The 13,081-nt window shown below is 35.2% G+C and overlaps 2 protein-coding genes across 2 annotated transcripts; both read left to right on the top strand.

Moving 5' to 3' along the window:
• Window positions 1-2,027: 2,027 nt before the first annotated feature.
• On the top strand, window positions 2,028-8,205 carry LOC107623190 (ubiquitin carboxyl-terminal hydrolase 8). The gene is made up of 13 exons (XM_016325362.3): window positions 2,028-2,392; window positions 2,502-2,705; window positions 3,154-3,295; window positions 3,459-3,518; window positions 3,605-3,694; window positions 3,954-4,301; window positions 4,403-4,543; window positions 4,720-4,890; window positions 5,189-5,446; window positions 5,609-5,760; window positions 6,341-6,895; window positions 7,080-7,353; window positions 7,743-8,205. The coding sequence occupies exons 1-13, from the start codon at window positions 2,103-2,105 to the stop codon at window positions 7,848-7,850; spliced, it is 2,793 nt and encodes a 930-aa protein (XP_016180848.1). The 5' UTR covers window positions 2,028-2,102; the 3' UTR covers window positions 7,851-8,205.
• Window positions 8,206-9,438: 1,233 nt separating this feature from the next.
• On the top strand, window positions 9,439-10,179 carry LOC107623191 (dihydroneopterin aldolase 1-like). Its single transcript, XM_016325363.3, has 2 exons — window positions 9,439-9,770; window positions 9,874-10,179. Exons 1-2 carry the CDS (start codon window positions 9,574-9,576, stop codon window positions 10,073-10,075), a joined length of 399 nt encoding a protein of 132 aa, XP_016180849.1. The 5' UTR covers window positions 9,439-9,573; the 3' UTR covers window positions 10,076-10,179.
• The last annotated feature ends 2,902 nt before the right edge of the window (window positions 10,180-13,081 follow it).

Genomic DNA, 13,081 nt, shown 5'->3' with positions numbered 1-13,081 from the left:
CAACTTTGCGTGAAATCGACTGTACTTGAGTTTCTCCAGTTTTATCGCAGATATATGAGAACTAACTCATCTAAAAGGATAAAAGATTCAGATTATTTTGATTATTAAATTTGTTTAAAGACTATAGTATCCAACTAGTAGAAGTTTTTTAGAAAATAATTTAGGGTATTATTTATTTATTTATTTATTTCAGCTTTGGGCTCATAACTTTTTTTTTTGGGTTTAGGTTTTGTGGGCATCTCTATGCCCCACGTGTTTTTTGGGTAGGAACTAAGAACAGGTTGGGATGTATACAATTTTCTGTATGACCCTAGAGTAGTTTTGGGCTGCGACCCTCACCCGTATAAGTCGTTTATTGGACTATTTCATTGTTAAATAGGGCTGTCAAGCGTTTACCGTCCAAAAACATATTAAGCATTTTTTTTTAATTTTCTTAATTCAGATTTCAGATAATAATCTTTTTAATTTATTTTCTAATGCTAAGACTAATATTTTAATAAAAAATAAATTGGTTAGTAACTTAGTATTAATTCAAATAAAAAATAAATATAAAAAATATTAGCGTTACGAAAATTTTTACAGAACAACAACATTGAATATGCTTGTAAATTTTTCCCTTTTTCTTAACATATAAGTGCAAACTTTGTTTTCTGAATGAAATTATAGGTAGATACAAAATCCAATAAAAAAAAAAATACCGAACGAAATTTAGAATAGGATAAAAATTAAAGAAAGGGACTTCTCTATTTTAATTTAATTTTTTAATACAATAGTTAAGAGAATTATTCTTTTTTTCTCCTACACACATTTAAGTTTCTCAAAAAAAATTAAAAAAAAATTTCATTCATCAAAATTTAAATAAAAAAGAATAACAAAGAATCTTTAAATAAGTTTCTAACAAATTAACCAAAAAATAAGTCAAATCTTTTTAGATATCTAATTTGATTTTAAATTTCTAAAGATAATTTAATTAATTTATATTAAATGAAATTAGATTTGATTTAAATTTAAACTTTTAAAAATATTACTAAATAAATCAAAACAAAATTAAATTTTTTAATAAATTTTAACAACAAAAAAATTATATATAAAATAAAAAATCCTTCTAAATACGTATAAATTAGACATAAGTGGGATTCGGTGGTCAGTCACCATTCACCAATGATCAAAAGCCGAAACAAGCAGTCACAAAAAAAAAAAAAAAGAAAGCCGAAACAAGCATTGAGAATGTTCACCAATCACTAATAAGATGTTCACCAATAAAAAATAAAAAAATATTATAATTTAAATTAGCAGAAAAAAGAAATAGAGAAGAGAAAGGTGTGAATCCAAAATAGTGGTCCACACCAGTCCAGCAGTGAAGAAAAAGAATCCCTTGATCTGATTTTGCCACTTTCCCAGTGGCACCTGGAACCATCCAGATTCACCAGTACACAGTACTATGCGCACGCGCTCCCACTTTACCACAACTCCCCATGGTCACGCCTTTCAGTTTTTTTCACTTCACATAACAATGCAAAAAAAACAAAAATACAAAATAATTAATTCCTATTCTTTTTTATTTTTTTATTTTTTTACCAAAGATAGGAGACTCAAACCCACAACCTCTTAATTGAGTATTTGGAGACTATGTCATTTGAGCTATTTATTCTTTTTTAATTAACTCTAAAAGAAATAATAGTAATACATACGTACATAAGGAGAGATGATTATTACTTAGACGATGAAGATATTTTTATATAAAAATTAAAAATTATTAAATAAACTAATATATTTAATTAAATCATGTTGGAATGTATCAAATATCAACAGTTGTTATTTTTACACGAAAATATAATAATCATAATGGGAAATAACGTTTTTTTAAACAACTTAAATAATAAATTAAAAAAAATTAATTTAAATTAATTAGATATAATTTTTATTTTGAATGGCTAATAATCCTGAAATATAGCGTGTTGTTCATGTTGTTGGTATTTCCCATTCTTTATCTATCGAGGTTATAAATAAAAATAAAATTGGAATTTAGCGGAGTAGTCAGCGGTGTGTAGTTTCAAAAACGTGATGAGTTTGACTGATGAGGGAAGGAGTTACTCTGTGATATGACCCGTTTCTCCGAGAAGCTCCGTTTGAGTTGGCTGCTCCAGAAACCGACCCGCTTTCTCGCTCTACTTTCTCTCTCCACCTTCAGACTCTGCAAGTCCATCGCACGCTATCTCCTCTCCCAAACCCTACCCCATCTCTCCATGGACAACCTCTTCGCCGACCACTCCGACTACTTCTCCGATGACTTCGATTCCAACTCCTACCGCTCCCGCCCCAACCGCCGCTACCTCCACCCTCACGACGCCCGCGATTTCCCCGACGAGAGGGTTTACTTGCTCCCCTACAGGTCTCACTTATTTCCATCTTCTACTTCGTTTTTTTCCTGTTTCTCTAAGCGATTGGAATCTAGGACTGCTTGCATTTTCATGGAGTTTGATTTTTTGTGCTGCGTGAAGGTGGTGGATTGAGGCGGAAGGTGACGGAGATCGTGTGGAGGGTGTTCTGTACACAGTGACGTCGAATTCTGACTCCGACTCTGAGATTTTGCTCCATTTGAGGAAGGAAGAGGACCCTGAGAAGATTAGCAGTTTGGAAGTAGGGTTTTCAGGTCGTCAGTATGCGTTGGTTCCTGAAGGGATTTGGTTGCGTGCTCTCAAACGGTGAGTGGTGGTTTGCACTTTGTTTTATTTCTCTTTCCCCTTTCAGGACGCGGCGGTTTTGGCTATAGTTTAGGGGTTTAAGTTGTGTTGAATTAGAGTAGTTGTCCTCCTTATGCCTTTCAACTGTTATTCGCTGTTTTGGCAAGAAGTTGAGGTAGTGCATGAGAGTTAATGGAGTAGCTAAGCCCACTTGTTGTGCGTGCCCTTCTTTAATGCCATTTGGTTCAATGCACGATCCAATGAAGAGCTAACTTGTAAATTCAATCCTTGACTTAAGCTGCACAGGTTGTTTTCCACTTGTTGTGCTCTCTCGCTACTAGTAACTTGTTATTACTAAACCTGTTATCACTATTACTGGGTAGAAGGTTGTGTGCTGGATTTGTTTTCATTTACGGTTAAAGCTTCTGCAGGCAGAGGTTGAAATTGATTCATTTTACTCTTCTTGTAGGTATAATGATTTTAATAACGCTATGAAAGATTTTGGGAGCCTCTTCTTTGCGGAGGACTGTTTGCATGACTTATTCCCCTTGCAAATTAGAATATATGTTTCATGGGAAACAAATTCACTGGTAGCAAAGATATGCCAAAAGGTGCTATTAATGATTTGCTTGTTTTCTTTTCTGAATGTTATTTGGCCAATGTTAAGACTTAAGAGTGTTGCTTGGAATAAGTTTGCCTTGTGCTTTTTTCCCCTTAATCTCAAAGTGGCGTTTTGCATAATCTGTGGGTGATAATATATTGACATGATTTCAGGAAAATGTGGCCAAATTCTACAAGAAAGCCTGTGACATATTCGACTCTGAGCATAGTCCAGTGAGTTATCTAACTATTAATTGATTTTGTGCATGGGCTTCAATGTTACCTTGGTTATGTATAATTTGCTGGTGTTCATTGTGCAGATGCATATTTGGGACTTTTCAGGGCAAACAACCCAGTTATTCATCAATGACAAAGTGACAAATGATTCTCTTTCTCAACTTGGAAAGGAGGTAGATGTTGATTTGTCTTTATCCTTTTTATGTTCCTTCTATGCAGTTTTGTTGCTGATGAAATTTTAAGTTGGTGGTCCAAGAAGCTGGTAAGAAACCTGTTGTTAGTAGATAGTTAGATATTCAAGTGAATGTGTGTTCCTGATTGTTCTGAATATTATACATATGGTTCAAGATCTATTCATAGTTTTTATGTTTGAAATACAAATGCAATTATTCGGTCTGCTTATAGTGCTATTGTTTGTCCATGTTTATGCAGGTTCTATTGGAGTTGCACGTTCACGGGCTTCCGGAGTTAATGCATGGTAATGGAAGTAATGATATGATTGTGGATAGGTCTGATATGGAATGTTCTTCCCACAGTGGCTGTGTTATTATGAATGGAAGCACTGATTGTGTGATCCCCAATGTAATATCAACAAACTCTATACAAAGCAGTAGCTATCAAGCAGTTCAAACTTTGGGTTTGACAGGATTGCAGAATCTTGGGAATACTTGTTTTATGAATAGTGCTATTCAGTGCTTGGCTCATACGTCAAAGCTTGTTGATTTTTTTCTTGGAGATTATCGTAAAGAGATCAATTATGAAAATCCCCTGGGAATGAATGTATACTATTTTTTCCTATTTTATGTTTACTTCGTGAATTCTAGTCATGTTATTTTGTTGCATTACTAATGTTTTTTCCTTTTACTTTGAGGTTGTTTTAGGGAGAACTTGCTTTAGCTTTTGGAGATTTACTTAGAATGCTATGGGTTCCCGGAGCAAGGCCTGTGGTACCAGAAATGTTCAAGACAAAACTGGCTAATTTTGCCCCTCAGTTTAGTGGTTATAGCCAGCACGATTCTCAAGTTAGTGTTATTGTTGTTTTCGTTTTCTTTTTCTTTTGTAGTTTTTTAATTTAAATGTAAATACAAATTAAAACAGTTGTAGTTTCCCTACGGCCTTGGCATCTGACCACTGACGATTTGTAGTAGTGACTTGGATTGAAATTATTTCATGGCTTAGATAAGCTTTTCATATGTAGGAACTTCTTGCTTTTTTGTTGGATGGACTACATGAAGACCTTAATCGTGTAAAACGCAAGCCATATCATGAAGTCAAGGATGCAGATGGCCGTCCAGATGAAGAAGTGGCTGAAGAGTACTGGCGAAATCACCTTGCTCGCAACGATTCCATTGTTGTTGATTTATGCCAAGTAAGTCTTATAAATTCCTTTTGTATGCAATATTTACAAGTATTGAGGGAAATAATCAAATGCCTTCCATTATTTACCCTAAGCAGAAATTTTAAGTTGTATGTCTGATTACTATTACTATTAGAGAACAAAAGCGTATTAGGTGTTATTATAGCTATTTTGGACTGGTTATTGCAATTAGGGCTCACATTTTGTTGACTAGTTGGTGACACTGACAACCTCTTCGCGAAGTGTTCTCCATATTTCTCTGACTAAACAATTTCCGCATAAATTGAATTTTATCGTTCCTTGATCTTAGGGTCAGTTTCGATCGACATTGGTATGCCCTGTTTGCAAGAAGGTCTCTATCACATTTGACCCATTTATGTATTTATCTCTTCCATTACCTTCTACAACAACACGGACTATGACTCTGACTGTGATAAGCACTGATGGGATAACACTGCCTTCTACATTAACAGTAACACTGCCAGAAAGTGGAACAATCAAGAATCTTATTGGAGCTTTGAGTGCTTCTTGTTCTCTAAGAGATGATGAAACCCTCTTAGTGGCTGAGGTATCATGCTAAAGTTTTGCACTTAGGAGAATTTGTTGCATGAGATGCTTAAGTAAATGCAATTATGTTGGATGTTTTAGCATTGACTTATTATCCTAATACAGAATTTTACATGTCAATAATCTCATTCAAGATCCCCGCCTTTTTTTGGGTGTAATACAGATATACAAGAATCAAATTTTTCGTGTATTTGAGGATCTGTCTGATTCGTTATCTGAAATTAGAGATCAAGACAAACTTGTTGCTTATCGATTACAAAAATATGAAGAAGATGCTCCCTTGGTTGTTTTCTCACATGAGCGTTTGCTGGAAAAGTAAGCCTTTCTTTTTCTTTAATTCCTTTCCTTTTTCAAACTGGATTAATTTTTTTTTTTTTGTTCCTATAACATGCTTCTTTGTGCATTGTTCACAAATATGTGTATCTCTGATTGAGGAGCTGTACTCCTAAATTGGAGATATTGCTTTAATAGAATTATTTTGGTAGATGGTGTGACCTCAACTGTTGGGAGTACATATGGCCATATTGGAAGAGAATCTAAGAATTTTCCATTTGGTCCCATCTCAAGATTTATTTCTGAAAAGAACTCTAGTTTACTATTCGCTTGGGATGTCATAATTTTACAAGTTAACATGTGGTCGTTGTCAGATACTCAACCTCTGTGTTCAATACCAGTTGAGTGTACATGCCCTGTATAAATAGGCACAGATGAATGCTTTAGCCTTCTGTTGTCATTTCTGAACTTCATTTGTAAGCAAATTTTGGTGTTAAACTTCAGGTGTGCACAATATGTTGGTCATTTTCCTGAAATATTCTTGTTGTTTATTACTTTACTGGATGATCTTTGTAATAATTATTTACTCTATATATTAATTTTATTGTATTGGGTACTGCAGTTCTGGGAAGGACACGTTTGAAAATCAGCTGTTTGGTATTCCACTTGTTACAAGGTTGTCCAGTATTTCTTGTGGAAATGATGTTCGTAGGGAGTTTCTGAAGTTAATCAATCCTTTTCTTAAGGTCCCTGAAGATGGATTAGATGAGTTTGATACTGCTGAAGATGTCAATAAAAAACTTGGTGAAGATGATGAATTGGGCGACACTACTAGCTCCCCAGCAATAGGAAGTGATGCAGACTCCACCAGTGGAGCAGAGGGCAACACCCAGTTGTGGGCTGACTTTGAATTCTGCTTACCTGGTGGCCTAGGAGTAGAGAATTTAAGGACAAAATTGAATGAACCATTACCAATTACAACGTTATCCATGAAGCTGCAGGTGGTTGTTTTATGGCCAGATAGGATGCTTAAAAATTATGTTCCTTACCTGAGCCAAACATTGCCTGAGGTTTTCAAGCCCCAGTTGTTCACCAAGAGAACACAAGAATCAATTTCTATATACAAGTGCCTTGAAGCATTTTTGAAAGAGGAACCTTTAGGACCAGAAGACATGTGGTTAGTACTTAGTAGATATATAGAATTCAATCATGTCTGTTATTGTATTCTGCAACTTCAATCTTCATGAAACGTTATATCCTTAATCCGAGTTATCATCATATTTTATATGTAAACCAAGATTAGTATTCCCATTCCTATTGATATCGTTTGATGTTTGATATTCTATTTGTTGTACTTACAGGTACTGCCCTACCTGCAAAAAGCCTCAACAAGCAAGTAAAAAACTAGATCTTTGGAGATTGCCTGAAATCCTCGTTATTCATTTGAAGAGGTTCTCATACAGCAGATACTCCAAGAACAAGCTGGAAACATTTGTGGACTTTCCAATTAATGATCTGGATGTCTCAACATATGTTGCCCACCGAAATAGTCAGGCTTCGAACCACTATATGTTGTATGCAATTAGTTGTCACTATGGAGGATTAGGAGGAGGTCACTATACAGCATTTGTCCGTGTAAGTACCACTCATCTGTAGATTACTCTTAATCCATTATAACATTAGAATTAATTATTTTTCCCTGATTTTGTATTTTTCATTGGCTTTTTAATTCCTTTGTTTAAGGAAATATTTCATTGACATATTATTAAGAATATTAATTGCTATGGCAGAGTAGCAAACAATGTGGGCTGTGAAGACACTTGACTATTGCCCCCATAATTTATTATTATCACCCACTACTTTATCTTGATTGTTGTGATATTTTGACAATGCTCTTTGCTTTCAGTTTGGCTTTTTATATAACTTATTCTTTTTCAAAAAAGCGCACATTGAAGAAACTATTTTGTCATTTGCATATATCCCTTTTAACTACTTACATGCTACATGTGGTTATTCCGTTGCAGTATAGCCATGATAAATGGTATGAGTTTGATGATAGCAGGGTTGCCCCTGCCAGTGAAGACACGATAAAGACTTCTGCTGCTTATCTGCTTTTCTACAGAAAAATTTAGATCAATACTTTAGATGCAATTGATTGTGTAATTAGTCAGAGCAACAGCGAATGAGGAAAGCTTGAGGCATTTTGGACAAGTTGCCGGAACAGTTGTCTGACTTGTTGAGATTTGCAGCCATCTTAAGCGGTAACCCTTGCGCTTTACCAAAGACTAGTTGAGTGAACAAAAAGCATAAGATAGAATTATGTTGTAGTTGTACAGCTTTTTGAAGCCAAGGGAAAAGAGGGTAGTAACCCAGAGGATAGATTATTACACCTGTTCTTCTGCTACATGTATATATGCATCTTCAAAATATTAACCAATTCTTTTAGCTGATTTAAGTTATATTCTAGTCGTGATAATAGTTTGATAACTGCACATTTCTTTTTCTCTTGATTCGCCTCAATTGTATTTTTTTTTTCTTGGATTCAAAACCTCATTCTTTAATGTTTTATGATTTGAACTTGAACTAATTATACACAACAAAAGTTGTACTTCTGACTGACTCGTTGAATATGTCCGTTAATTTCTTTTTTCTAGGATTATTTTTGTTTCAGAATTATTCATAATAGGGTTGTTAGGAAGGCCGAACGGCATGCTCTTTGTGTTGGTTCTAAAGACATGAAGGAGAATTTCTGAACTCGGTGGATGTTGGTCTCCAAGAGTTTGTTTACCGAATATCTCTAATTATGTAGAACTGTAGAAGAATAATGTATAATCTTTGATCAAATAAACAAATAAATAAAAATAGTTTACACCGTGAAATTTTGATCATTTGAGTGGAGAAGCAAATTTATCACTGCTCGTTGAATAAATTTCTACTTCTAATACTCTATTTTTTTTATAAGCAATAAAAGATAATCACCATTATAGTACTCAGTGGGCAAGGGTAAAGCCCTGGGATGGTATCATTAGGCTGACTCGTGTCATTTTATTTTTTTAGTTGCCTATAGTATTTTCCTAAAAATTTATCTGTTGCGAATATGAGTTTTATTTAAAAATTTGTCATTGATCAATAAATTGTTGTATGCACAAGATGAGATTTAAATATCCAACGCTTGTTTAAGCGAATGAGTTTAACCAAGTTAGTTAATGTCATTTTATTTTCCTGAGCGCTTCAACTTGGATGTAGGGCTGTCAAAATGGGCCAAATCCATCGGGGCAGTCCGTTTACCCATTTAAATAGGCAGACTTTACCTTTAAAATTAAGTCCGTTTAATTTTGGGCTAAACGGATTGGCCTCGATTAACCTGAAAAAATGACGGGCTAAACGGGTGGCCCGTTTAAATTTTTTTTAATATTTTTTTCAAAAAAAGTAGTACCTTTAGGCGATATTTCTCTCGATCCGATCCGAAAATCCGACCAATCAACTAAAAAATATTGTTTGTTTAAGGTTTTTGATTTAAAAGTGATATTTGTTATCAAAATATTATTCAGAAAATTAAATAAAAGGATAAACGGGCTGACCTGTTTAACTTATCGGCCTGACCATAAACAGTTCAGGCTGAAAAATTATGGTTCACGAATAAAGCGGGTTTAAACGTCTAGCTCATTTAACCTACTGATTTAATGGGTCGAATCTAAATGGGCTGGGTTAGCCCGTTTCACGGCCCTAGTTGGATGGGCTTAGGCGTAGGTGTTTGATACAATCAGAGTCCTAGCCCTACTTTTTTTTCTTCCGATCTGACTGAAAGAAGGTACTGCATACTTGTTCGAAAGAAGCCCATTGTTTTCAGCAAAGATGGATGCCGATGCGTTGATAACCGGAGACAAACTCATACTGAGGGGATGCACATTTCATGGTTTTCACGGCGCATTAGCCGAAGAAAGGGTGCTGGGTCAGAAATTCTTGGTAAACATAGATGCTTGGATGGATCTTAGGGCATCAGGCATATCTGATCACTTGTCAGATACAGTTAGTTACGCCGAAATCTATGGGTCAGTTATTACCTCTTTGTCACTTGCCAATGAATTCAGCATTCTTCATTCTTAGCAACTTTAATCTAAGTAATCAATATATGAACGAATTTTGATGAGCCAGTATTGCTAAGGAAATTATTGAAGGGAAGGCTCACATTCTTCTGGAGTCAGTGGCCCAAAAGATTGCAATAACTACTCTGACACAATTCCCACAGATTTCTGCCATCCGCGTGAAGGTTGGAAAGCCTCAAGTTGCGGTTCGGGGTCCAGTTGATTACTTGGGCGTCCAGATTCTTCGACGAAGAAGCGATTTACTCAACTAGAAATTAATGTTTACATCTGTGTTAGGTTTTGTGTGTCTTTCAAGTCACATTTGCTGAGGAAATGCTTTAAGACTAAGATATCAAATGTCTTTTTTATCCCCAAATCTCAAGTCTAAAACTATAATGATACTGTGCTGAGCTAAAAATTCAAGTTAATTAATTCAAGTGCAATTAACTTTTTTATGAGAGCAGTTAGATAATTTAATTAATTTGACTAAATTATTCTCAATTTAATTGATATAAAGTTGACTCTACTTTTTTTTTTTTGAAATGAGAGTTCAACAAAATAAGTGAAGTAAGAACAACAACAAGTAAATAAAAAAGTTAAAAAAAATATAAAAAAATTCATCAACCATTTTTTGTGCTCTTCCTTTTTATAGTGTACTTCTAATTTTGTATTCATTAACCACTCCAATCTTACTAAAATTCTGTCATTTCAATTCTAATTAAAACTCTGTTAATTTTTCTCCTCTCCACCTGCACAGTTTCGTTGAAGTCTCCCTAAAGGCTGGTATAATTCTGCAATATAACTCAATTTTTCTTCCACAACAAATTTCTCTTCTTTTGTATGAACTCCGTACACCACAGAAAACATAATTGAAATTATTTTTAGTAAGACCCCTTCAACACAACCAAAACTCTCCTTTATGACAACGACTCATTTTAAACATTATTTCATCCAAAATTAACAGTAAACTACTTGAAGCACCCACCGACTCAACATATTCTCATCCCGCAGCACCACTCTTCCGAATTCTTATTACATCAAACTTCGTCATTATCCGCCACATAATCTCAAACAAGCCCAACGTATTCAACTTATATTTTTCTTGAGTTTTTTGACCATGCTCAATTTTCCATCACCCATTAACCCATAACATTCCAAGAACAAATTATTTTAATAAATTATTACAAACTTTTTTTTGGGCCTGCAGCGTCTTGCTTTCTCTTTCTATTTTGCCAATATTCTTTTCTGAGCAATTTCTTCATTCTGTGCTTGGAGAATAGCCATAATATCATCTTCTTCATAGTATAAAATTGCACCTGATTCCAACGCAAGATCCCAAGTTTTTCTATTTTCAAGTATCTGCTCCTCCAAAATATTATTTCTGTTTCCCTTACTTCCTTCATTCTTGTCCGAGCCACCATCATCAACCACCCTCTTCCCAACTACTTCTTCATTGTGTTCCGATAGCTCCCCCGTCTCTTTGTCAAAGTTGTTCCCTTTGTGCCGAAACCCATGCCACTATTATTCACAATGTCATCCCTATCACGCGTTCCTTCATCAATGTCTTCTGCATCATCATCATCAACATACACATCCAATCCACCAGTCCCTCCATTCAATATCACCGCCGGGAGAGTAGCGTTTTGGTTCTCTGCTACCAACTCTTCCTCGATCTCACGACCCAACATAGGTGGTGTCAGGGTTGTGCATTTTCCTTGCCACGTTGAACCTCTTTTGCCATGGTCAGTCTTTAGCTTTTCTCCTTCAACACCGATTCGGTCTCCCTCAATCTTCTCCACACCGGTTTTCAGCGCAAGTTTTGCAAATACAACTTTCTGCACACTTGTCATAGACCCTTCTCTAGCGTGTCCATCCCTATTGTAAATCAAATTTGACTCCGATTCTAGACCCAATCCAACATCACCAAAGCAGTTGATTGAGGAAGTCAAATCTAAAGATCCTTCTCTATCTTGTGATAAATGTTTTTTATTTATATATATAGATAAATTTTATAATATTTTTTATTATAGTATTTAAATTGTCTAACTTGCTTTTAAAAATAAAAAATAAAATATTTAAAATTTATTAAATATTATCTATTTATTTTTAGTATATTAAGTACAATATCAAAAGTGAAGGTTGTGGTAGGCTTAGAGAAGGGGGTTGAATCTATGCCTTCCTTTTCGTTGGTGTTGTTTCCCTTTTAAAACAGATTTGCAATTCTGATTCTGTTTTAACTTAGCAGCGGAAATTTATGAGACAATATATTTTTGTCTCATGAATATCAGAAAACAGAACACAGCAGAGAAGAGAAAAACTAACACCAGCATGTATCCTGGTTCGGTTGCCTTGTGCTATGCAACCTACATCCAGTCTCCTCCACAACTATGGAAGAATTTCACTATAGTTAACAGTATTACATACACCAATAACACAGGATTGACCCAATCCTTTCACACTCAAGTTCTAATCTAACTTGACATTGGCTATGCTAATACCTAACTATTCACTCTTAGTGCTAACCCAACTAAGAAAGGGATACCTCACAGGTACAAGATACAAGACACTTAATCAACCTAAAGAAATCTGAAATAAACTCTAGACTTCTCTCTCAAGTGTTTCTCTCAGCCTTTTTCACTCATGGCTTTTTCATAATCTTTCTCACACTGCCTTTTCTCTCAAGAAATTACAGGAAGATAAACTTAGAAAAGTACATTACAATCAGTAAAACATGAAGGAGATTGACTTCATCAACAGCCTCTGTGCTATGCGAAAAACCAGATTAGCAAGCCTCTGATTCAGTTCTTCATACTGGCGGAATGCACCTTTGATTAGGTTACACTGTCCAGTTAGTTGAACTTCTTCAAAGAGCTCTCTCAGAACAAAACCTCTATTCACTGGTTTTCTCTCCTTGCTTTCTGAATGAACAGCAAGCTTCTTTTATCTCCTTGCATGTGGCTGAGTTCTTCTTCCAAGATCAACACCTTGAGCCTTGAGCTTCACCAACCCATAAGCTCACTTTTTCACCTTAATCCTTAGAGAAGAAACTTTCCCTCTGACTTCCTTACCTTGACCGAAAGGCACAAAGCAGTAACAATAGAAATCTTCTTATGGTCAACTTGATCTTAGCCATTGAAAAACTACTTGGTCCCCAAGTATCACTTGTGACCGTAGATGTGAAGCAGAATAGGGCAGAGAACAACTTTTCTTTGAATGCCATTTTCGGATAGTGCGGAGAGTTGGGGAAGAAGGGATGAAGATCTGATGCATGCAAGATG

Source organism: Arachis ipaensis, chromosome B10 (assembly GCF_059453495.1).
Source record: "Arachis ipaensis isolate K30076 ecotype BB chromosome B10, ASM5945349v1, whole genome shotgun sequence".
Taxonomy (NCBI): Eukaryota; Viridiplantae; Streptophyta; class Magnoliopsida; order Fabales; family Fabaceae; genus Arachis; species Arachis ipaensis.
This window is presented reverse-complemented; position numbering and strand designations above follow the sequence as displayed.

Coding starts and splice junctions, on each gene's coding strand:
- LOC107623190 (XM_016325362.3), top strand. CDS start 2,103: ATGACCCGTTTCTCCGAGAAGCTCCGTTTGAGTTGGCTGCTCCAGAAA. Junction 3,695..3,953: donor TTTCTCAACTTGGAAAGGAG/GTAGATGTTGAT, acceptor ATGTTTATGCAG/GTTCTATTGGAGTTGCACGT. Junction 5,447..5,608: donor AAACCCTCTTAGTGGCTGAG/GTATCATGCTAA, acceptor GGTGTAATACAG/ATATACAAGAATCAAATTTT.
- LOC107623191 (XM_016325363.3), top strand. CDS start 9,574: ATGGATGCCGATGCGTTGATAACCGGAGACAAACTCATACTGAGGGGA. Junction 9,771..9,873: donor AGTTACGCCGAAATCTATGG/GTCAGTTATTAC, acceptor TTGATGAGCCAG/TATTGCTAAGGAAATTATTG.